This window comes from Juglans microcarpa x Juglans regia, chromosome 4D (assembly GCF_004785595.1).
Source record: "Juglans microcarpa x Juglans regia isolate MS1-56 chromosome 4D, Jm3101_v1.0, whole genome shotgun sequence".
In the NCBI taxonomy this organism is placed as follows: domain Eukaryota; kingdom Viridiplantae; phylum Streptophyta; class Magnoliopsida; order Fagales; family Juglandaceae; genus Juglans; species Juglans microcarpa x Juglans regia.
In genome coordinates this window covers 24,609,385-24,635,703 of record NC_054600.1, presented here as the reverse complement: position 1 = coordinate 24,635,703, position 26,319 = coordinate 24,609,385, and the positions used below count along the sequence as shown (strand labels likewise).

The 26,319-nt window shown below is 34.6% G+C and overlaps 2 protein-coding genes across 2 annotated transcripts; both read left to right on the top strand.

Moving 5' to 3' along the window:
* The first annotated feature begins 673 nt into the window (after nt 1–673).
* On the top strand, nt 674–8,661 carry LOC121260234. The gene is given in 12 exon segments (XM_041162071.1): nt 674–1,250; nt 1,697–1,757; nt 2,026–2,442; nt 4,288–4,746; nt 5,413–5,527; nt 5,617–5,786; nt 6,242–6,316; nt 6,431–6,527; nt 6,604–6,707; nt 7,458–7,595; nt 7,670–7,789; nt 7,792–8,661. Coding segments are annotated over 12 exon segments (2,784 nt in total). The 5' UTR covers nt 674–792; the 3' UTR covers nt 8,362–8,661.
* Nucleotides 8,662–18,224: 9,563 nt separating this feature from the next.
* Nucleotides 18,225–26,303, top strand: LOC121260512 (long chain acyl-CoA synthetase 1-like). The gene is given in 21 exon segments (XM_041162421.1): nt 18,225–18,280; nt 20,325–20,495; nt 20,724–20,791; nt 20,867–20,955; nt 21,058–21,114; nt 21,239–21,287; nt 21,918–21,994; nt 22,104–22,143; nt 22,214–22,308; nt 22,704–22,871; nt 23,205–23,315; nt 23,807–23,894; nt 23,986–24,052; nt 24,172–24,247; nt 24,531–24,543; nt 24,546–24,647; nt 24,901–25,146; nt 25,236–25,375; nt 25,473–25,655; nt 25,858–25,977; nt 26,066–26,303. Coding segments are annotated over 20 exon segments (1,983 nt in total). The 5' UTR covers nt 18,225–18,280; nt 20,325–20,349; the 3' UTR covers nt 26,114–26,303.
* The last annotated feature ends 16 nt before the right edge of the window (nt 26,304–26,319 follow it).

Sequence of the window (26,319 nt, the reverse complement as noted above, 5' to 3'; positions counted from 1 at the left end):
ATTAAAATATTATTTTTTAATATAATTTTTATTTTGAGATTTAAAAAAATTAAATTATTTATTATATTTTGTATAAAAATTAAAAAAAATTATAATAATAAAATGAGATGATATATTTTGTATATACAAACCGGAGATGTTTTGTTTTTGTGTTTATCAACTGATGTCTGATGGTGTTGGTGTCCCAGAGTCACTAATAAATTTAAAATATAAAATTTCATAAAATGCTAAAAAATATTATTATTTAATATTTATTACGCTATTAATTGTTATTTTTAATATTTTATTAAATCTAAGTGATTAAAAAACCATTTATTATTCATTAATCATTACTGCTTGTAATAAATTATGAAATGTACTGAATAATATATTTTCTCATTAAAATCGCAGATTTTATTGATTCAGGCAATTTAAAAGGAAAAAGTTACTGTTATGCTACTGTTCATTTTATTTTATTCATGCGGTGTTACATGGTTTATTAAAAAAAATAAAAAATTCATATTTAAAATAAAACAACATCAATATAAAAAATATAAATACACAAATTTAAAATTTATTTTATCTTTTTATTTACTAAATCACATAAGTCCCGTAACAAAAAAAAAAAACAAAAATGATATAACTCAAACGGCACAGATACATTTCTCAAAAGAAAAAGGTTCCCGCTAACATGATTTCACCTCCCATTTCCCGAAGCCATACAGTCTCTCACCCTTGACCGAAAAAGGCATCTTCTGACTTCTGTTCGTTCTCTCTCAATCCTCATCATACACGGACACAGGGCACCACAAAATGGGGTGCTTCGAAAGCAGCTGCGAGTCCGAGTCGAACCATCTCTTCAGCTTGGGTACCGAGGTCGAAGTAACCAACGACGAACCGGGGTTCAAGGGCTCGTGGTATGTGGCCACTATAATCGAGCTCCCTACACCCAAGAAGCTCAAGAAGGCAAGGGTCGAATACCGGACCTTGCTCACTGAAGATTTGTCCGAGCAGCTCAAGGAGTACGTCAATCAGGCCCAAATAAGGCCTTTGCCTCCTCAAGAGGTCGCGGCCCAGGATTTGGAGCACGGGGAGGTTGTTGGTGCGTATTGTAGGGATGGGTGGTGGACTGGCGTGGTAGTCAAAGTTCTGGGAGATTCGAAGTACAGGGTTTTCTTCGAGAATCCACCCGACGTGATTGAGTTTGACCGAAAAGATTTGAGGGTGCACCTAGACTGGCTCAATGGGAGTGGGTTCGGCCTGAAAAGCAGGTATGTCGTGCGGGTTTACCTGGATTTTAGTTTTAATTCGAAGATTTGTTATTCTAATTCTGGTGCAAAATTTCGAATTTTTGTTAATGGGTGCTATTTTGGATTTATTAATTGCTGGTGTAAGTGTAAGGTGGTTTTAATGCTCCGAGGATTATTTATTGATTTCTCTGCTAAAGTTTGATGGGGTTCAATATTGTGAGTTTGTGAATTTCGTGAACTGTATAGATTACAATTCAAATCATAGAAGTGACGGTTAAAATAATGTGTTATCTTTCTATGCCTAATATAATTCTTATTTGCCGATGAAAAAATATATATGTGTTATCTTTCCTAATGGGTTGTAGTGATTTATTAACTGGAGTTGGGCGTTGAATAACTTGCTGGGTATGGTATCGTCTAAATACTTTATGTAGAAGTATGTAATGTGAATAAATGGGGATGTTCAGATGTTCTCTAGAGTTCAAGGTTACTTTTCAGTTCACACGAAACTTATTCCATATGTTGCAGGTGATTGTTCAAGATCTCTAATGCACAAATATAGATATTCACTGATGTATATAAGCAAGTCCATATTTTTGTAATGTACCGGATGTACTAATTTTAGCCTGTTGCTCAACTTTTGCGGCTTTGCAAATTTTTTGGGGTGAATAATTTTATTTGTTTGTTATAAAGCCTCAGGGAGTCCTATTCTTTGCTCACTATTCGTTTGATATAGCTGAAGATATTTGATTAAATTTTCTGCCATATGCCTGATTTGATAATTTGATTTCTAAAGAAAGAGACAGGTTCAATTTTTAGCTCAGGAATGGATGTAGAAGTGAATGTCAAAAAAGAAAATTTATGTGATGCTTGGTTCCCTGCAATTCTCATTAAAGATAACAGGGATGACACATTTTTGGTGAAGTATAAGAGCTCAAGAAATGGTGTTGAGGCTGATTTTGGTAGCATTACTCTAGATTTGCTCCATATTCGGCTTTCTCCTCCACCTCCTCACGCAGACAAAAAATATGATGTTTTGGAAAAAGTGGATGCATTTTGTGACTTTGCTTGGCGAGCTGGTGTGATTGCCAGACGTATTACTGATAAGTATCTTGTCTATTTCAAGCATGCGAATGAGGATAGGATAATCGATCAATCAAATATAAGGCCTCGTGTGGTGTGGAAAGATGGGAAATGGGTTAGTAGATATCAGGTAATGTCTCATCTCTCTCTCGCTCTCTCTCTCTCTCTCTCTCTCACACACACACACTCAGGTTGACTTGGGGGGAGGGCTGGCAGTGTAATGAGTTTGGGGTTGAACAACGTAACCGTAGCAAAACATGTGGCTGGACTGAATGCTTTGTGACAGAAATTCCCTCCATTCCCACCTCAACTGAGGGCAAGCCCTCTCTGTAACAAGATGAAAAGAAGAAAACTCCGCAACACAGGTGAAGCAAGCCACACTAGTAGTGAACATACATATTTAGCTTGCTTCAAATGAAAGCTTTGACTGATGGGAGTGCTACTTATAGTGGTTGGGGTTTTTATTTATTTTTTAAATCTTTAGGACCAGTTTGGATACACAGATAAAACACAAACCATCTCATCTGAGTTGTACGGTTTGTTTTATTTGTGTATCCAAACGCCCAAATGTAAAGTTTTTAACTCATTTGTATATCTCTACACTGTACATTGATTTCAGTCAAACTTTTGACCCTTCTGACAGTTCACTTCTTCACGCCTCCCTTCCCCTGCCAACTACAAATTTTTGGAAAAGTCAAAGTAATCCTATGGTCAACTTTATCAAATCCCCAATTTTATCCTATGCCTCCCCTTCCCATGCCATTGTTCTACTTGTTTTTAATATATTTTAAAAATATATTCATAGTAGTGGGACCCACCATTTTATCAAATCTCCAAAAATCTAAAATCATCTCATCTCACCTTTCTATCCAAACATACACTTTTTTACAAACCATCTCACCTTTTCTTAACTCAAAAATCTCACTACTATTCAAAATATCTCATCTCATCTCATTTGAACTCCGTAACCAAATGAGGCCTTACTCTCTTTTCATCTCTTCTTCCCAAATACATGTTCTATGATGTAAATTCTACGTTTTCCTTCCCTATTAAATTGAGCTTAATGTTGTTTCTATAGTCTCTGTGGATAAACTATTTCCAATGAAGAGGTTCAGAAAAGTTCTGTCCTTCTATATAATGCAATGCATCCAGTCAACTTGAGGATATCTTTGGAGGGTGAACATAATTGATTGGTTCAACCCTCATCAGTTGTGTTGTTTTTGACATTATCTAGTCTGTCAAATGTAGTTTTGGTTAATTCCTCGATTACTCATTATACATCTTTATTATTATCATTACTAATTTAAATGGAATCATTTGACTAATGCTAATAAGTTTTCCGAGAATCATAATGTTGGACAAAATCCAACATCCTTCGTTTTCATGCATACATCTTGATTTATTGGGCTTATGTATAAGTTATTTGTATTTGTAAAGCATTAAGGGGTTTGATCCATCAGTTTGTTTAAATTCTCATGTATAGACAGTACAATATATGCCTTGGTATTATCATGTTGGGCTCCCTCAATGTTCTAACGTGTGCCAAAGTCACTGTGTGCTAAAGAGTGGTTGCCCACCCTTTGTTGGAAAAAAATGGAAGATCGATCAGATACATAAGCTGCATTCATTGAGGGAATTCGTATTTGGTGGTCTGTTTCTTGTTCAAACCATGTTCGTTTCGAAGAAGTATATTTCCTTATAGGTTATAGTACTCATGGTTTCTTCGTTGTTAATAATTTTTTTTTCCAAAAAGTTGCTTCCAGTTGCGTTGTTACTGACTATTCTGTTCTGCGAATGGTACAAATATGGGCATGAATTGCCGAGAGATGTATGCAATGACCATGGGTATGGGGCGATGAATTATGCCGTCACTTGGGCAATCTTGGTGTTTAGATAACAGTGATATATTAGAAATTTTTGTGGCATGAATGGTAGCTTAATCAATGGTTGCTTAAATAACGGAATTTTGTTTCAGGAAGTATTGCTTGCTCCAGATATTCAAGAACATTTGAGGCATGCTAAGACTACAAGTAACCCTGAGGGAACCGTTCAAGTTGAAAGTTCAGGTGTCACAAAGGATGATATGGGCAACAACACACCTCTTTCTGCAAATTCTATAAAGAACTTGATAGAACTCTCAAGTCCTGGTGATGAAAAAGAAGCACAGTATACCTCAACACAAAGCATGAAGAAAATGAAACTACCCACCACCCCCCATGGTAATTCTACAGACTCGCACCCTTCAAAAAGGTTGATAACAAGGAAAACGGCTGGGGAAATGTTATTCGCTGCAGAATGTCAGTTAAGGAAGCAGCGAAAGAAAATATCAACTGAAGCAGTTTCTAGATTGGATACCGCAAACAGTGGAGGTAAAAAAACAAGACACTCTGAGGTCGATGACAATAAACCTTCTGCTGTGGATGCAACGGAAGTTGTGAGTGAATCCTTTCTCGTTGTCCTTAGTTTACTTGTTCAAGTACTGCATGCCTTTTTTTTATCTTTTTTTTTTTTTTCATAAGCAATAAGGATTTCAACAAAGAGTTCAAATGGCACAATCCAGGTACACAATGATCAAGGGAAGCATGAATATCTTGATATAAGAACTTTTGGGAAGGAAACTCATGAGTTGAATTTCTTCTATTAGTCCTTCAGTTATCTGTATATCCTATATGAGGATTTTGATCAAGACAAACATGAACATATTCTTTTTTATCGGTAATTTTTTTTTTTTATCGATCATGAGAATAGGCAAGAGCCCAAGTATAGGGGAAGACAAACATGAACATATTGAAATAGGGGATCAATTCATAATCCACCTTGACATGATTTACCATTCCTGACTAGGTCACATCTTGAAATTTCACCAATTGGCTGTTTTTTCTATCCAGAACTTCTTTTTCTTAAAGTTTCTGTTACAAATCAAGAGTTCAAGTTCAAAGGCAAGGAAGTTGAAAAAGTATGCAAAATGCACTTTTGAAGAACTTACAAAAAAATGCACTCTTGGAGATTTGGAAAGCCAACACAGGGTTCTGTAATTGATCTGAAAGAGTTCTGAAATATTATAATGCATTTTGAAGGGTTAATGTATTTACTTGTGCAGTGGCCCAAGCAACAGAAGCATAGTCAATTAGACAGTGAAAAAACAAATTCCGGTAAAAGGAAGAAAAGAATATCGATGAAATCAAAAGTAAAAAGCCCACTGTCTTCAGCATCAGGTAAACATGGTCATATATATATATATATATATATATTTCATTGATTGGATTTTCTATAGCAAAGAATCTTTATGTCATATCACATGCAGGTGGTGGCACTGCAAAAGAAATTGTTTGCGAGGGTGCAAGTAAAGAAGCTGGAATGCCTATCATCATAGGTTTAGAAGCTAAGGGGATGGGGGGTTCAGACTCTGGAAATTGTGGTCAGCTTTTAGATCAGAAGAAGAGTACAGATTCTCCGACAGAAGATAGGCCAATGGTAAGTTTTGTACTGAGATTCATCTTATGTATGCCTGAACTCTGAAGTATATGATCAAATATGTGTATGATTAATTTTATTGTGCGACCTAGGCAAAATTGTGTTGTTGTCAGGGGAAAAGAAAGGAAAAGAAAAAAGAAATCTGCTCAAGGAGTACCCACTATGTCACTCTTTGTTGGTGGCAAAGTAGATAGCCATTCTAGTGTGGTGCACACGCAGCATGTAAATGTGTGTGGGGGGTTCCCTCAAACCAAGTTGATTTGATGAAATTAATTACGTGTAACCAAAAGAAAAACTTCTGAATGGACAAATGAAGATTTCTATGGTGTTATCAAATTGTTAAGTTAGAGCCTACTGTGTGAATGTAGAAAGTGGATGAACAGAAAATATTTTAGGATTCCAGCTTTGGACAATGATTTCGATTGACATAATCTAAATTAGCTATTAATACTCAGGTCGTGTCATCTCAACTTGCTAGTGATTCAAGTTTGGCTTATCTTCTACATAGCTTGGGTCTGTGTCTAGACATGGTACGATGGTAATACATTTAGTGGAAGGTCCACCGTAATGATTTGTCATTTTTCTATTTATGTTTTTTACTTAGCCCAGCGTTATTGGTTAGAATGTTTGTTCTTATTGTGCAGGAGATAGATCAGCAGAAATCTGGAGGAAACAGCATCAAAAGAAAGAGAGGAAGACCCCGTAAAGTAGTGGTCACAAGCTCAAAGGCTTCAGAGGAAGGTATATGACGACTTCAAGCTATAATTGCTGGATTTTTCTTCTTTTTACTAAAACCACTGGGCTTCATGATTTGTAGGAAAGGAACAGAATGGAGCTGGAGGTGCTGCTGATGGAACTGTTAAAGAAGATTGTCCAACCCAAGAAGATGCTTCAGATATGCTGACTGGGGGAAATCTGCAGGTATGAGGAGTGTTCAATCTTAGTTCCTTTTTTGCAGCCCCTAGTAAGGAGTCTCTGAAGCTTATCAGATACCAGAAGCTTATAAAGGGTCTACAAGATAGTGATTGAGTGATATTATTAGACTAGCACCTAAATATTGAAACAAATGACAGGTTTTTGCAAACATCAGGGAAGAAAACCAAAATGTATTTGTCAAAGGAGAACAAAATAAAGAAAGCCCTTAAAACAATAAGCTCAATTTAAGGTAGCACAGGGGCCTAGTTGTGCTGGGGCTTTCATATTTTTCCTATGGATATGAGTATGTTTCCTTTATCGTTCATTTTATAGCTGATGAGCCCTAGTAGAGTGAATGGAGTCTCAGAATTTTGTAACAGGCACTCCAAGGCTCTTCTCCCATGATTCCTCAACAGTTTAATAGAGTATTAGATTCCTTTGTTTGTGTGAGGTATTTTTCTAGGAGAGGTTGCTAAACTTAAATATGCACTGTACAACATCATTGTCTTGCATTATACTTTTCCGTATTCACATCTGTCAAAAAGACCTTTACTCCAACATATCTGTGAGATTCATGTATGAAGAAAAAGGATGAACCAACTGGGAATAATTGCTGGAAAGACAAGGCAGATCGATAACTCAACTTTCCGCCTCCATACTGGAAAACAACATCATAAGGACTGAATTAGGTGAAAAAATAGCTTTCATGTTATACTGCTGACATCTGGAACTGAACCCATAGCTTACATTGTGTAGACCCTCATGATGTCTCAACAACGAATGATGTTGGCAGTACAAGTGTTGCAACATCCGGCAATATGGATGATGATGATCAGCCTCTGTCAAAATGGTTCGTTGGAACGCTGCACTGTCCAACGAGTGTCAAAGAATCAAGTAAAAGCTAGTTTGACATGCTAATTCATACATGTTATGGTAGTAGGTGCTGATTATATTTATCTTCTGCACAGAACTGTCACCTGGAAGGACTATTGATGAATGCGAGGGAGCAAGAGAACAAGTTGATATTGTGCGGCAAGTTCCTGCAGCTGATGCCACAGCGTGTATGTTGGATGAGAATAGAAAGTTGCCTTTTGTGAAGAGTTCGCCAGTCTGGAAGGCAATTGAATCGATGGAAATATTCATTACAATGCCACAAAATCCACATTTTCTTCCTTTGGGTAAATGTAAAGAGGAGTATCGTGAGGGATTGGCTATTGGTAATATGGTAACTTTTGCAAGTTTGGTTGAGAAAATATCCAAGTTGCGACTAGATGACCCTAGAAGTACTTTTGATGGCTATTTGGAGAGTCTTCTTGACTTGGAAAAGCATGGATTTGATGTTACAGTTGTACAAGGACGAATAAATGAATTGCTTTCAATTAAAGATGGGCAAGGGCGGATTCTGAGTGAATCAAAAGATGTGGAGTGTAAAATGCTGCATTGTAATCGTGAGAAAACTGAAATGGCTGAAGAGATGGCCAATATTATTGAGCAGATGGCCGAGCTACAGAAGAAACATGCATTGATCAAGTCAGAATTGAGAAATAAAAAACACGAAATTTCCAGGTTGCAGATACGTGTGGATGCAATCAATCGAGACATTCAGAGTGGTCGCCTTGATTTTGAGAAGGCAGCTGCCGCCCCTTGGAAATTGGGATGATATCCTCTCCACAACAACCCCTATTGTCTTCCTTATCTCCTGCTCCAACCCCCTCTGCTGTTTAATTGTCTTGGAGGCACTGCACAACTGAGTACGGAAGTTATTAACACAGCACATCAGATTGGTGCCGAAAGAAGTAGGTTTGTATTTGACCTTGTACATGGATTCTGTACGGCTCCCCTTTCTTTTATATCTAATCTTAACACGCCACTCTCTGTGTTTGATGGCATTTTGCCTCTTGACTTGTGAACGTTTTATTTTGTGATTAGCGATTGATGCTATGTTGGTCTTTTGCTGCCAGTCTTTTGAAAACTAGAGATACATAACCTCTGTACTCTCACTCATTTAAGAGATGATTTCCCTTTGGCATATGCATCTGATCGTGTGTTACATGTGTATTCTCTTGTCCAGAATTGTTATTCTATAGCCACACATTATTCACATTATATAATTTAATTTATAAGATTTGAATTATGTTACGTAGATAGTGTGTGGTGTAAACCTTAAATTAGAGTTTATATTGCCTAATAGTCTTGACAAATATGCACTAGTAATCATATGTTACTTATGTACAGGTTGCTAGAAAACACTTTCCAGATTGAAGAATCTAATCGAATCATTTTTCCCGTTGCGAAGGTTTAATAATGTTAAAATAAAATATAAATAATTAAATTTATATTTTCTCATCAATTTAAATAATAAAAAATTTTAAATGTATTTATTTATATCTTATCTAACAAACTACTCTTCATTTTTACGCGTACTTCAAATATTTGGAGCGCATTGATAAGGTCTAATCTAAAAAGCAACCGGGAATTTGGAGTAGCAAGGGATATTAGATTTCTGTTAAAAGAGTTAGGCTTCGTTTGGAATCTTAACCTATCTCAATTCATTTCATCTTATCATTACAATTTTTTTAAATTCCAATACAAAATATAATAAATAATTAAACTTTTTCAAATTTTAAAATAATAATAATATTAAAAATAATATTTTAACAATATTTTATCATCTCAACTCAACTGAATTTAATTCAATTCAACATCCAAACATATTCTTAAAAAAATAGAGAGCAGTCAAGATATATCAATCACATGATAGATACGCGCATTTAATAGCACAATACTTGAAAAAATTCCTCTAATATAAATTCTACCATGTTTATTAGATTTTTATAATGGAAAGGATCCCATTAAGTACTAGAAGCATGATCTGATGAAGAGAAAAGCTATTTTGCTGCTCCAATGATACTGCTCAAGTGTATCATTAAAAAAATAATTTTAAATGTATTGATATATTTTTTATTTTTTAAAAATATTTACATATATATTAAAAAAATACAAATAGCAAAAAAATCAAATAGAACATGCGGCTAAGTAGAGTGGATTATTTTGAGCGGCAAAGTAACCTGATTCTATGATGAAATGATTTATAATATGATCTACTACTACTCTTGTACTAATGCTATTTCACTAATAAAGTCACTTAAACAAAAAAATCTGAAATCTTACGTTCTTTTATACACTTATATTTTAAATTATAAATATTTTTATAAAATAATTTATAAAAGTAATTACTTTATATAAATATTTGTATTTTAAAATCTAAGAAATTATACTTTTGTCATTACTCGAGGCAATAAGGCCTCCCATCATTACATCACATGGATGCAGTATCCATGCAGGCTCTAAATGGATGGATGGAATTCCATCGCTAGACAGAGTCCATTCGCGATAGATATCTGCACAGTAGACGAGGGAGAGAGCATCTAATAAGTAGGGTTCTGCATTTTCTGCGACATGGACAGAGACGTATACTGTGTCAGTAATGACTACTTTTCTCCATCCAAAACCTGGCTACTACAAAGATATTTTTAAAAAAATAATAAAAATTACTATTAAATAACAATTTATATACAACCATGTAACAATTTGTATCGCTACCCTTTAGTTTGTTGTGGATTTTGATCAAATAGATTGTGTACCAGGTTGATTAAGGTCCCGTTTATAATTTGAACAGCTGAGTTAAATTGATTTTAATTTAGTCTAATTTTAAACCGATTCTAATATCTAAATATTAAACTTTCAAATCATTAAATTTATTTCAATTTAAAACTTTTTTACATGTAGGATCCATAACATTTTTCAACTCAACACATCTTTACATGTGGAACCCATAACATTTTTTAATTTTCTTTAAATATATCTAAATTTATCTTAACATTTAAATATACGTAAATATATATTAGGTAGATCCTACTAAACTCATTCCACAATCTCAACTCATTATTATTTATAAAGAATTCAATTCATTCCAACTTAATTCAACATCCAAACGGGTCTAAAAATAGAAAAATGATAGTTACAATCATGAATATACAAGTATCGTGCAATTATTTAGAAAAAAAAATTATGGACCCACATGAAAGGAAATTAAATTTTTAATATTAAACTCTACTCTTTTTCAAAAGAATTATATAGTATTTATGTACTTTACGATTATATATAATATTACTTTTAATAATATATGTAAACATATACTTTTTATTTTTTATTCCATTTTACTAACAATTAGAATTTTCGGTTTGATTACAAGTAATTTGACTTGTATTCAATATCAAGCGTCAACCCCCGAAAATTACTGGTGTGCAAGTAATTTTCGGTTTGATTACAAGTAATGAACACAAAAAGATGGTTAGTGATAGGCTAACTACTTATTTACAATTTTTAGATAATTTTAAATATAATAATATTTTTTATTATATTTAAGAGTTAACCTGCACACCAGTCGGGCTCATTTTAGGAAGATAACAACCCGCCAATAAATTTGTGACACATAGGCGTTCTACCACAATAATTGTGTGGATGCACTGCATCAGATTTGAAACCACTTTCCCACTTCGCCCCCCCCGAAATCCCTTCCCATTTCGCACCCCCCTCTGTTTTTCCTCTCGCAGCCTTGACCCCTCCTTTCACAGCCTCGACCCCCTCCTTTAGTTTTCCTCTCGCAGCCTCGACCCCCCTCTGGTTTTCCTCTCACAGCCTTGACCCCCCTCTCGCCTCCTTCGCACGCCCTCTCGAAGCTTCGCACCGACTCTCACACACCCCTCTTGCGACACAGTCACCCACTCCGTCTATCTCCAAGCCATTCACGAAAACAGTTGACCCGCTCTGGTATGCCCTACCCTAAACTCATTTATTGAATGTGGTGATTGTGAACTCGAGAAATTGATATGTATGGAAACCCTAAGTCTCATGGATTATGATTTTGGTGTGTTTTTTACAATGGAGGAGTTAGATCTTTGTTATTTAATGTGTTTTTGTAAAGTCACTGCACAGAGTGTAAAGAAGGTTGTGTATTTTAAGAGCATATTGAATATTGAATTGTTTTGAATCCTATTTATGCTAGTGAGGAGTTTGTCTTGCTGGGTGATGCGTGACTCAATTTAAGATGAGTTATTATATATAGGGTGAGGAGGACAACATGACCATTAACGTTAGTTCATTTTAGTTGTGGTAGGAGTATTATCCAAGTTTCTATCAATATTTTATTGCTTGCGTGTTGAATTCTAATATTTAAACCGTTAGTTGAATCCTGTTTTAATGGTTAGTGAGCTGCTCTACATGTGGTGAAAGTAAAAAATAAGACCTTGTCCCTAGGTATTGAATCTGTTTGATAGCATACAATAAAAAAGGGCTAGCTGAAAAACATGGCATGCTTACAAAAGTTGAAATGGGTTCATCCTTTTGCATCAAATGTATAGATTATGAATGATTAATTCATGGGATAAAACAGTGAATTACTACTTGCACTTGGAATTGACTGTTTTTTCAGACACGTTGTATTTCTATTGGAACTATCTTTTATTTCATTGGTAGTCACATTGTGGTGAAGATGCACTGGGAATTGACTGTTTTTGCATCAAGTAGTGAATTACATTGTGACTATATCAATGATTAGGATATAGCCATAAGTTGCCAATGTGCACCATTTACTGTTATAGATATCTGTTTTTTTATGGCTGCAGAATCTTTTTTTTTTTTTTTTTTTTGGGCACCATCTTCTGTTAGCATTGTTAAAATGGATGACTTTTCAATATGATGATAGCAAATGAGAAGTTTGGGTTCTCATTCTGGTTCAAGTTCTTGAACTGGAAGAGGGGAAGACAAATCTAGTTTGGAGAGACCACTTTGCTATTGTGGTTGCCCAGCGAAGTTACGGATTTCTAGAAAATCTAATAGTTTTAGTAGAATAATTTACAATTGTCCAAACTATAAGATGAATAAAAATGTGAATTTTTTGAGTGGATTGATCTTCAAAGTGAGCAAAACAACTGTTGTAAGATGACGTTGAAGTTAGCTAAATGGAGGAACGACATGGTACTTCATGAGCGGCTACGCATCGGAGAATCCAAATTTAAAGTATTGGAGAAGAGTACAAGGGAGTCTTGAAAGTGTTAATCTTGTCATGGTTATTTTTTTTAATAGTTTGTGATGTAATTTTTAAGTATCCAAAAAATTACAATATATCTTGGTCAGTGCTATGATTTATGTAATCCGTTGTACTTTTTTTAACCATTTAATGTAATGACTACTTTTATTTATTTATTTATTTATTTATTTTTTATGACAGTTTGTGGTGTAATTTTTGAGTGTTTTGAATGTTTTATTTAGGCAGATTTATTTATGCAGATTTATGGATTACACCTTCAGGTAGATTCATAGAGGCAATCGGTAGAACCATATTTAGGCCATTTTACTTCATATGCCAATTTCCTTGCGTGTCATCAATCATCTACCTCGATCTTTGCACATCACAATAAGTTTACTTATCTCGGTGTGGAGTTGCTTTGGTATCAATATGTCTTAACAGTTGAATATTGCACATCACCATAATTTACTTGTCATCAAATATTCAATTCCCAGTGCATTTTCACCACAATGTGACTGCCAATGAAATACAAGATGGTTCCAATAGAAATACAATATATCTGAAAAAAATTAGCCATATGGTTCAAAGACTAAAGCAGTTTAATTTGCACAACATGATAACAATATGGTTCCAATCATTGAGAGTAATAACAATTACTCTCCTAAAAGTGAGTTGCTCTACAATTAAATAATATGGTTACAATTAACAATATGGTTCCAATAGCGTTCTTCTTCTGCCTCAAATACTTTCCTCGACTTCTCCTCGTCTTACTCGAAACCCTTAGCTTCTTCTCGCCATTCTAAAAAACCTTCCTGGCTTGTTTCAGCTCCTCATTTAAAGCAATGCAACTCCATGTAACGGTTAAGTTTTGGCATGTCCTGCCGCATCAAAGAGTAAGATTGACATTTCTATGCCATCAAATAATACAACAGACTTCAAGTAAAAAATATTAGAGAATTTATTTCCCACCAATTTAATTTAGCTAAAGAGGAGGAAATAAATAACATACAAGATATAAGAAAATTTACACTGTGAATCCAAATATTCTGATATATTGTCAGTTGTTAGCCCAAAATCCCTACATAACAACAAACTTTATTAGCTTCTTTAATTAAAAACCTATAAAATACAAACAACTACAAAACTACTATATCTCACTGAAGGATAATTATTTTTAGCATGTCCTTCATTTTTGTAAATACTATAACATATTTTCTTTGTTGTTTGTGTTTCCTTTGGGTTCTTCACTCTAAAAAATTTTAGGTGTGGAGGATCTTGCACCGTTTGTGAAAAATTCGATACAACTTGACTTCTTAATACTTGATCATCATTGGTAGGCACTGTTTATGAACATTCTACATGCTCTTCCATTGTAAGCAACTCTTTGTGAAACTTCTCCAATGCAAGTATGAAGTGATTGTATTTTTCTACTAACTGTGATACAAGTTCGATAATGTCATAAAGTTGTATCATTGACTTATTTTTTCTCATCGTAGACTCATCTTGTCCTTGCCTCACTTGGTTATCAAAATATAGTATGTCCAGAATGGGTCAACTCTTAGTATTAATAGTCCATCTGTCTAGAACATTATGTTGTGACAATCTATTTAACTTCTTTTTTTTCCAAAAAACACACAAGATATGCCTACAAAGAGTCTCCATAAACTCTCACATATGACAGATACATGTACCATGTCCTTCATCACCCTCCAATGTCACATGGTAAAGAGGTTTTTCTTTACTATGAGTTGTCACTCCATATGTCTTGGCTTCACCAATCACATACAATTTTCTTACTTAGTACCGTAGACTATTAAAGAGCTCATCTTGAAAGATCATGAAAGACTTTATTGTTTAAACTATTGCCGCCACCTCTTCAATTTTAAAAGGTGTCTTCATTATCTTCTACACAGATTTTGTTCGCACATCATTCTCTTTCTCTTTAAAGTAACGTGCATCTATAGCTTTTTCAAATTGATGCACAAAGTCACTAGCCATAGTGTTCAGAACGAACATAATCTTTGAAAAATTTATTCATGCTTTCATTCTTTTGAGCTGTTGACATACTGGCACAGAATGTCGAACGCAAGTAGGCCAGTACCTACTTATCTTGTCGACTGTAAATATTTTGCAGTCAAGTATTTTCTCTTAACAAATATTTCACCACAATTAAAGCTTATTCTTGTTTGAACTCATTAGTAGTAATTGTCTCATAGATGCAATGACGAAAATCCTTTTGAAAGTCAGAAATTTTTTGTATACATAAACCAAGTGTTCAGAAAACTTTTGTAAAATATGCCACAAGCACAACCTATGAGTTGTATTTGAGAGTACATCTACAATTGCCTTAGTCATCGCCTTGTCATCATCAGTAATTATAGTTGAAGGGGTATGCCCAAGTATTGCCTCTTGCCATATTCTCAATAACTATGTATATAATTCGGCCGTTTCATTAACTAACAAAGCACAAATGACGTTTCATTAACCAAACATTATGGTCTGATGATGATGATTAACTCTAGAAAATAGCACAAATGGCGTCTTATAAATATTGGTCAGATAAGTGGCATCAAATGTAACATCTCAAAAATATTGGTATGCAGTTCTTGATTGCGCATCAGTCCAAAAAAAATTTCCTATACACCCATCATTATCAACTTACATGGAGAACACAAACTCATGTTCCTTGAGTTGTTGATCAATAAAGTAGAAATATAACCTTTGTGCATCTCCATCTTCAAATACTTTTCTCTTTTTACTTTCCAAGTAATTTTCTATATCATTGCCATTACAACCGACATGAAAGTCACTACCTGAATCTTTACTTAACACTGACATTATCTTCATTGTCGGTATACCGGATTCATTAAAAGTCATAATAAGTTTTTTTTAGATTTTAGTAACTTCCCTATGTCCACAAAGAAAACTAGTACTTCTCGGTATAAATAAAATATGGTATCTCCAACCACAAACTTGTTGACTATCAACTTTTCACAATATTTCTTTATTTCCATTATTACTTTACATCAAATCTTTGTCTCAGCATGTTCAAGGATTATTCGATCTATGTCTTTCTGACTTGCCTGCTGAAATCATTCCCTTGTGCAAACATAGTCTACTGTACAAAGAGTTTTTATCATCTTTCAACAATCGAGTATGATTCGTCTAGATTGCGAATCATTTTCTCCTTGCATATGCTTTGTAAAATGTTTGGACGTCTTCGACTTCCTCAAATACCATATCAATGAATGGCTCTAACGGACCACTACTCAAAAAGAGAATCACATTCACTCTATCTTCGACATTGATCCCATTTTTGACATTCACATCATATTGAATATCTACACTTTCAGCCTCAAGTTAATTACTATCAAGATTATAAATTGGTTCATTCCATATAAAATCACCCGATTATAAATTTATTAATTATGCAAAATCACTAGAATACATATGCAATATGCTTATTAAAACAAGGGCTCCTGTATAGAGCACAACAAACAGGGCACTAAATCATGGACAACATAAAACCTGAACAATCACAAGTGCAAGATGCTTTTTAGGCAGAATCAATTTGACATTTGAGAATGGTCATAAAGCATGCATGCTACAGATACGAGCAATCCAACCCACTCAAAGCACGTTCATGATAAATTCTGTTTACCATGGAAATTTATATTTTCATAAATAAAACTCTCGTCTGGCCTCGTTTATTTTTTCTAACAAATTGACTCTTTCAAATATTTTGTCAAATACTAGTAATGTCTTGGCATATAATGTAAAAAAGGAGAAATACCTGAGCAACAACAAAGCTGTTGGAGTCAGCCATAAACAACCGTTAGTTGGTGACGAACTATGGTGGGCGACGAACTAGTGGCAATAGAACTACGCTTGCATAGTGGGCGACAAACTCGTGTAGCGAAATTAGGAGAAATCAGCCAAGGAGGACAATGAATACTTGGCGAACGGGTGGCGGTGGACTTGTGGTGGTGGAGGTTTGCTTAGCGTTCGTTCTGGAAACACATGTTCTGGAATCACGGTCGGGCTAAGCGAAGTGTTCGGCAATTCTCCTCAGTTGAAGTCTTTTGCCATTGCTATCCCATGCGCATGAGTCTAGCATGAGTTTATTGTGATTTTTGAAGTGATAACTTCTAAGTGGAGGGTTATTATTACTGAAAAATTAGACTGATTGTTTAGAAAAGAGACATCAAATCAAAAGTAAAGTCAAAATTAAATTTAAAATAATATTATTTTATTATATAATTGTATACAAATTATTATTTAATAATAATTTTATCATTTTCCTAAAAGTGTCATGTTATATTACTGCCAGCAATGGTTGTTGGGTGTGTTGCTTAGCATAAATTTATATTTTTTATTTTTTTAATATATTTAAATATTTTTAAAAAATAAAAAATATATCAATACATTAAAAATTATTTTTTTAATTATTAAATAAAAAAAATTAAATACGTAATTGATGAAAGTGACTGGATAAAGTGGAGGATAAAGGAGCATTTTCCACTAAACGCCCACAGGACGATAGGAACAATCCGTGCGTAATTATAGTACTTTCAGTCGTGGCCGCCTCAAAATGCAATGTCATCTGTGGGCGGACAGGATTTAGACAGATAACAGGAAGGATCGCGATTGACCAATAATAAATACATCCTTGTCAGCACCGCCCTCTTGTGTATATAAGGAAAGAAGTACGTATATACTGTTTTGTTTGGAAATTAAAATAACCTCTTTACAATTAAGGAAGTAACCTCTGACCATCTTTTTATCATTGTATTCTCATATTCTATAATATAAAATAAATAATTATTATTTATTATATTTTACTTATAAATTTATTATTTAATATTATATTAAAAAATATTGAGAAAATGATGATAAAATAATAATAAATAGATTTTTTTCAATACAATTATAAGACAGTAAATTTTACATTTATTTCTTTTACATAAATTTTTTTATGAAAAAAATAATTTTTTTTACATATATCTCAGAATTATTCAATTATTTATTTATTTTACATATATGTGTATAATGTCATACCTGAATAAGGATAAATGGTGATTGAAATTTCAAAAATTTTTACTCTTTATAAAATTATAATTATATCATTAATTAATTCTTTTAAAGTTACATATAAAGTATAAACAAGTAATTATCACCAGCTTCCGTCAAATTCTTGTGCATGATGCGCTTGATCATGATCTGTTTATTTGGTTCTCCAAATTGAAAAATGAAAAACAGCATGAAGCATTGAAAACTGAAGCCACCTGCCTCAACTAACTCATTAACGCCCTTGGCAGTTCTCTTTTATTTCTATTTCTTGACTTTCCTGCTCCGCATTTATTCAGTTTTCCTTTCCTTCTAAGGTTCCACCACCAATGCTCCAATGCTTAAGTTCTGTTCCACATTCTCACTGTAAGCTCTGGTCAGCGCTCTCTCTCTCTCAGTATGTGAACACGGCAAACGTATGATTTAAGATCGCTTATTTGTCTGTGTTAATGAGTTGTAGTTTCATTTTGGCAAATGGGTTTCAACTTTCTTGTATTAATTCCCGTTTCAGGGTGTAGTACTACTTAATCCAAGGACCAAGGTTTAGTTCGTGTCAAACCCTTTCATTCTAGTGTAATGGCCGTGGCATCACGTGTTTTCTTAAGTTGGGCATGCACGAGTTGTTAGTATTCTTTTTTGTTAGCTCTCTCTGTTTTCCTTTCCTTTTCGTTTGCTGCTTGTTTGTTTTACTGTGGGCTTTTGCATGTAGTTTTAATTCTGCCTTTGTAAGTTTTCAAGTATATATTTATAGCTCATGTTTCATGTTGATTTCTTAATTTGGGTTTGTGATTTCGCGTCCATATTGATCAGCCAGTCAGGTGAAAATGTTCAGCAACCTTCTTTTATTTTTATTTTCTTCCTAATTTATTGTTTCTTGCATTCGGGCTAGATTGCTCGGCAATTCTATCAACTTTATCGTTCATGCTGGTTTTTCCCCCTCAACCTTATTTACGGTGCGTAATAATGAGCTTTAGGCTCCTAGCTGAGCTGAGATGGGTTGAATTTTTTATAAATAGTAATGAGTTGAGATGATAGAATAAGTTTTGTGGGGTCTATTTAAGATGAATTTAAATGTGTTTAGATGTTAATATGAGTTTAAATATATTTATGAGAAGTTAAAAAAAGTTAAGGATCCTATGTGTAAAGAGATGTTGAGTTGAAAAAGGTTGTGGATTCTACGTGTAAAGAAGTTTTGAGTTGAGATGAGTTTAGTGATTTGAGAGTTGAGTATTTGAATGTTAGATTCAGCTTAAAATTAAATTGATCTCAAATTCTAAACGGGACCTTAATTGCCATAATTTTACTTTTTATCGTTTAGGTCAACTTTGGACATTAATTTAACTATAATATAATGTCTATAAGTTTTCGACTTCTTAAACGACATTCTTTTTTCTACTTTCTTATGGCCATATTTGTCTTCCGCTTGTTTTGTTTTTTTAACCGTCTTTCTTGTCAGATTAGATCATAAACTATTTAAGTATTTTCCTATTGTTTTCCTTTAATATCAAATGGGTTTGGGACTCAGAAGAACATCTCAATTTCCTTAATTCCATCCTTGAAACAGAATTCTGAAGGGTCTATATGTGTAACGTCCTGAATTGGTCAGGTCCCAGTTTGCGAATCTGATTCTTTGTTAGGTGAAACTAGACTTTATTGTAGTTTGAGAAGCGCTAATAATATCCTGATTCTTTTTTTTTTTGAACAAGTTAAACGTAGCATAGATAAACTAAACGGTTACAAAGATACAAGATTCAGTGAGGTGGGAGTCCTCGACAATCTTCTCAAAACAAATAAAAAGCAGCACCAAAATAAAAATAAAATAAAAAGAAAAACAGGGTAAGTCAAAGGCTTGACTCCATCCCAGTCCCACAAGGGAATGCCGCTCAAAAGCGGTTTTAATATAGTCGAATAAATAGACTATAAACCTACGACTAAGTGCCGTAGTGGAGAGGGGTGCGCTGCATTTTGTTGATCTGGTCCAATTGTAGGAGACTATCACGACCACATCATCTTGATCGATGGTTAGGGAAAACAAGAACATAGGAGAATAGCAACTAGAAGACTCGATACATTGGTAAAAGACCGCCACCGACGGCAATGGCGTGTGTATGGCATGCGCCACACTGAGCGAGAAAGAATACAACGCTTTTCTTGTATCTCGGTGTATCCTAGATAAACTATTTTTTGGATAATTATATATATATATTTTGCTTTTGATTTACTGTTCACTTTCACTTGAATGGTAGTATTATTATAATACTTTACTATTATTTATTATTTTATTATTATTTTTTATCTACTTTTTATTATTATTCATTACTATTTAATATTCTATCATTACTTTTTTACTATTATTTACAGAATATATGAGATCACCTTACTGTCCAAACGTAATACTAGAGTTGTTGCCTCATGAATTTTACCTGCACCTTCTTTGATTTTTGTCAACATACGGATTGTCCTGTTTTCCAGGTTTCATACTCGAGAAGAATGAAGATTTTTTCAGCTCAGATTGAGGAGGGAAGGGAAGGCCAAGATGGGAAGCCATCAGTTGGTCCAGCCTATCGTAATTTACTCTCCAGGAGCAATTTTCCTCCACTTGATCCCAATATAACTACAGCTTGGGACGTTTTCAGGTAATTCAGTTCACATATGGTTTGTTTTCAAATCAAAATAAAAGGGAACGGTAAGGTCATATATATATATATCATATCTTTGACAATTGGTGCATGCCAATGCTTAGCAACTTTATAGATTACATTACATCAAAATATCAGCATTGTTCCTCCGGCTTGGAATATTTCAAATACAAGCAGTTTTTCTATAGCTCATTTCTTTGACAATCTAAGTGTTTTGACCTACAGTACGTCTGTAGAAAAGTATCCTGGAAATAGGATGCTTGGATGGCGCAAGTTTGTTGATGGGAAGGTAGGCATCCTTTGGGAAGTAGTGTTTGCATAGGTTAAGTAGTTTTGGTAATTGGTTAATGACTTGTTTTGGTGTTTAGCTGGGCCTTACGTCTGGAAAACGTACAAGGAAGTTTTTGATGAAGCTCGGGATATTGGTTCAGCATTACGAGCATCTGGTGCTGAACCTGTAAGTCCACGTGTTAACTTTCTATGGGCTAGTGATCTGAACACTTGCTATTCTCTTTCAGTGGACTCATTTCTTTGTGGCTTTATTTACATTCTTTGACAGGGCTCCAGGGTCGGGATTTATGGATCAAACTGCCCTCAGTGGGTTACTGCTATGGAGGTGATCTGTTTTGACTTCTTCTCCAGTCTTGTTTTTCCCACCAATGTCTGAATGATTTTGCTTTTATTGTTTGATATTTCTTTTTTATATTTTTCAAAGAAAAAATCGTTCAAATTTTGTGTAGGCTTGCAATGCCCACAGGTTGGTTTGTGTGCCTCTCTACGATACCCTTGGTAATAAACCTTCTTCTTGACAAGTTTTCTAGTTTCTGTCTTAAATTTTAGCTGCTTCGTCTCTCTATTTCTCTCAAAAAGACATCAGAATTGAGTCTTTTACCTTACAGCTTAAACTAATTCTCTTTATTTTTTTCCTCGTAAGAGATGGATCCACCATTCACCATGCTTAGTGGCATACGTTGTTTTGGTTTAAGTAGGAGCTTTGCCAGGGAATAACCCTCTGATTAATTTCCATTTATTCTCTCTACCTTTGACAGCCAGGTTTAATATTGAATTCTGTATCATTTTCCTTTTCGTTTGTCTTTCTGGTCCAAATTACAGCACTGTATTACACTACTACCCAGACCATTCTTCTTTTTGGTTGAACTCTCCTATCTTGACTCTTTTAGATCATTTGCTCCCATGCTTGATTGTACATTGCTTGCTAATACACTGGTCTGGGATTTTCTAAAGGCATTGTGCTTTTTGGCACTTATTTTTCTGCTTCCTGATTCATTTGTGTGTTCATCTGCAGCTATTTGACATTCCATTTCTGAAGTGTTTTATTTTTTTAAGGCTTTTTTTATTTTTTTGAATAAGTAATCTCAGAAAATTTAATCAAAGTCCTTAAGGTTGTGCTGGATGCAGGGCCAGGGGCTGTCAATTTTATTTTAGATCATGCGGAGGTTGATTTTGTTTTTGTCCAGGATAAGAAAGTGAAAGAAGTGAGAACTCAAAAACACTTGACCTACTGTGATATATATGTAACCGCATTATCTCAAGCTTTAAAAGCAATTGATAGTTCTGATCAGACAATTGTACTTGCATTTGCAGCTACTAAATCCTGATTGTAGATCTGCTCAACGACTGAAAAGTAAGAATGATTGAATAGATTGCATTCTGCTGCTCTGAAGACATTCTATCGAGTTTGGTTTTTGTTGCAGTCATGGTGTGCTTCACTTCCTTAGCAGTGGAGGAGAAGAATAAAGTAGCTGGCATTGGGATAAAACCATTCTCGTGGAATGAGTTCCTCCATATGGTCAGTTTCTGAATGTCTTGTTTGAATGTATTTTTCAATGAAAGAATCTGCATATGATGTAAATAAACATAATACTAGTATGTAAATATATGCATATGGATCTCTCTCTCTCTCTCTCTCTCTCTCTCTCTCTCTGGAGGCATTGTGTGAAGAAAAATTTTATACAAATTTAGTGGAATTCATGCTATCTGTTTTTTTATTTCTCATATACCTATTTTCCATGGGAATTGCATTCATTTTTTCACTCTAAAAGCTGTAAGATTTGATATTAAATCACCAAATCTTGGGTTAACTTACTCGAACAAAATGTTTCATCCACACTCACTAGCATAACACTTCAATGCTTGACATGCTTTCTTCTGTTGTGGTTGATCCTAAGAATTTGTTGTTCACAGGGGAAAGAAAACCCCTCGGAGATTATTCCACCCCAGGCTTCCCACATCAGCACAATAATGTACACAAGTGGCACAAGCGGAGATCCTAAAGGTGTTGTGTTAACTCATGACAACATTGCAACTTTTATTAGAGGGGCTGACCTGTTTTTGGGGCAACTTGAAGACAAGGTAAATAATGCTTCTTAAACTTCTGATAGGATATTTTTATGCAGTATGTCTTTTTTTTTTTTCGTTAAATTTTCTGATCAAGCTATACAAAATAATAATGAACAAGTCCTGATCCTTAGCACAAGCCCCAAATACCCCCAGTAATTTTATGTGCACAATCTGTGTATCAGTTTGTATTTTTCTCCTAGCTGTCAACCAAAAAACATGTGATATGCTGTGTAGTCATCATTAATTTTCATATGTTAATTTCTTGGATATTCTTTTATGTGATTTATAATTTTTACTCCCCTTCTTTGTTGTTTTCCTAACACATGCAATTTTGAACCTCTATAGATGACTGAAGATGATGTGTATCTCTCTTTCCTGCCCCTGGCTCATATCCTTGACCGTGTGATTGAAGAGTATTTTTTTCACAAGGGTGCTTCTGTTGGCTATTATCATGGGGTATGCAGCTGAAACTATTTCTTGTCTTTGAAGTATAGGCCTCCTTTCTTCTTTAATCCGAATTGCATACATGGGCAGGAAAAAAAAAGTGAATGAGATGAGATAAAAAAATATAAAGGAAAATAAAATTAATTGTTCTAATATAGTTTATGGGCCAAGGAATAAAAATATGGAGATCAATGATGGTCGTGGGGACAGGATACTGTGAAAATGCTGGGGTTTGCAGTGTTGTGTTGATGATGGTCGTATAAATATTTGGTACGTAGTGCTAGTGTACCAGATTTGGAGGGTAGGGCGGGGGAGGTAGAGGATAGTTTGCTACCATGCTATCTATTGAGGCAGTAATGCTGTTTATAATTTCTCATTGCTTTAGAGATATCCACATGTTGGCACCCAGAACTCTCTATTTCAGTCCTAAATGGTCCATTATTTTTCATGACTGTTTGGCTTTTCCAATGAGAATGTATAAAATTATGGTTCCTTATTTGAAGGATCTTAAAGCATTGAGAGATGATTTGATGGAGCTGAAGCCAACAGTTTTTGCCGGGGTACCTCGAGTTTTTGAAAGAGTGCATGAAGGTACAGAATCTAGTCATCTTTCAGCAAAAACGAAGTAAATTCATTTATTTTGGTTAAACTACATATTCTCTGATGCTCATCCATATTTCAGGTATACTACAGGCATTACAGCAACTCAATCCAGTAAGGAGAAGTATTTTTGGCATGCTCTACAGATAGTAAGTTGGTCTTCTATCTATTCCAATATGTTCACTTTATAGTGATGGAAAAGCATATTTGTTTTGTGATAAGTTTTCGGACACTTTTATGATATTAATGAGCCATTCTTATGATTCAGCAAACGTTTTTGGATGACTAGAGGGTTTAAACAGAAAAATGCTGCGCCGTTAGCAGATCTATTGGCATTCAGGAAGGTTATATCTTTTCTCCTAAAAAACATCTGTTTTAGATCCTTATCTAGCCCCAGACGGATGCTCATAAGCTCTTGTACCATGTGACATCTCAATGTATGCCATTAGATCATCTTGACAACAACTCAATTTTGTTTGAATCCATGTGAAACGGTCCTAGGATTCATTACAACAAATCAAGTGTTACGTTTCCTTTTGTATCCTAATAATACTGCATCTTTATAATAGCATAGGAAAAGCTTCCATCAACTTCCTATTATCCTTCATTTATTTCAATTTTGTTTAGGTCAAAGCCAAGTTAGGGGTCGGATTCGACTGATAATCTCTGGAGGCGCACCCTTGAGCTCTGAGGTGGAAGAATTCTTACGGGTTACTTGCTGTGCTTTTTTAATCACAGGCTACGGTAAAGACTTCTTTTTTTATTCCATTTTAATAGTAATTATGCTACTTTTTAAAGTTGTCATTGAATGTCTTGTATGTATTTTCCACTTATTCAAGGTTGTTTTCACATCCCTTTCTGTTTCTGTTTCGGACATATTACGTTTTTAGTTGGGACGGGTTGGATTATCATGTAGGCGTAGCGGTGATTCCATCATTAATTTCTAGCACGCACACGAATTATACACATTTGAACCATCTGAAGCATTGCGGTTCAGGTTTGACAGAAACTTGTGGACCGACTACTTTTTGCTTTCCTGACGAGATGTGCATGGTTGGTACTGCTGGTGCGGTTGCTGTGTACAATGAGCTTCGGCTGGAAGAGGTACCAGAGATGGGCTACAATCCACTTGGGGAGCGACCATGTGGTGAGATATGTGTGAGAGGGAAGACTGTTTTTTCTGGATACCACAGAAATCCTGAATTAACAACAGAATCCATTAAAGATGGCTGGTTTCATACAGGTTGGGGGCAGATTCCTTTCTAGTCTTTTAAGTTAGTTTTACTTAAGAATAGTTTGTATCTTGATGTTGTCATTCTTTGGCATTCTCAGGGGACATAGGGGAACTACTTCCAAATGGAGTTATTAAGATTATTGATCGAAAAAAGAACCTTATAAAACTTTCTCATGGAGAGTATATTGCGCTAGAGTATTTGGAAAATGTTTATGGTATCAGTCCAATTATTGAAGATGTGAGCTAATTTTCAAGTTCTTTATTTTTTATTTTTAATTATTATTATTATATGGGTAACAAGCCATTTATTCGATAATATTCCCATTGCTTTGAAGATCTGGGTCTATGGGAACAGCTTTAAGTCAATGTTGGTTGCAGTAGTTGTACCACATGAAGAAAACACCAAAAAGTGGGCATATTCAAATGGTCACATGAGTTCATTCACTGAACTGTGTTCCCTTGATCAGTTCAAGAATTATGTGATATCTGAACTGAAGTCTACTGCCGATAGAAACAAGGTAATATCTGCTTCAAATTTAAATAATACATGGATAATCTGCAATCTGTGTGTTTGAGTTGAGAGACATTAATGACTACCATCTCAATGTCTGTATAACTTGGTAATATTTTGAACATGGGATGACTACTTTTTTTTTTTTTTTTAATTTGTTCTAATGTTTCTTGTTTCATCAAATTATCTCCCACCTTGTATTGAACTAGCTGAGAGGTTTTGAAAATATCAAAGGAGTCATTCTAGAACCCCACCCCTTTGATATTGATAAAGATTTGATAACTGCAACATTGAAGAAGAAAAGAAACAAGCTTCTTGAGTTCTATAAGGTATATTGAAGTTCTCTCTTCTCCTTCTATATATTAAACAATAATCACAAGGATCAGAGTGCTGGAAGGTAATTACATGTTTGTGCAGGTGCAAATTGATGAACTCTACCGGAATTTGACCAGAGAAAAATCATGAAGGTTTCAAGGCCAATAAGCAAAGTTGATATGGGAGTTGAGTGGACCATGCAATGTATTACTTGTCACTCTCCCTAAATTACCTGCAAAATAGCTGTCCTACTTTTAATTTCTATGGAGAGAATATGAAACTATGTTATCTTTGAGCTGTTATCTGTTGGATTTTGTTTATAAGAACATGTCATTTCCAACATGGACAAAGGAAAA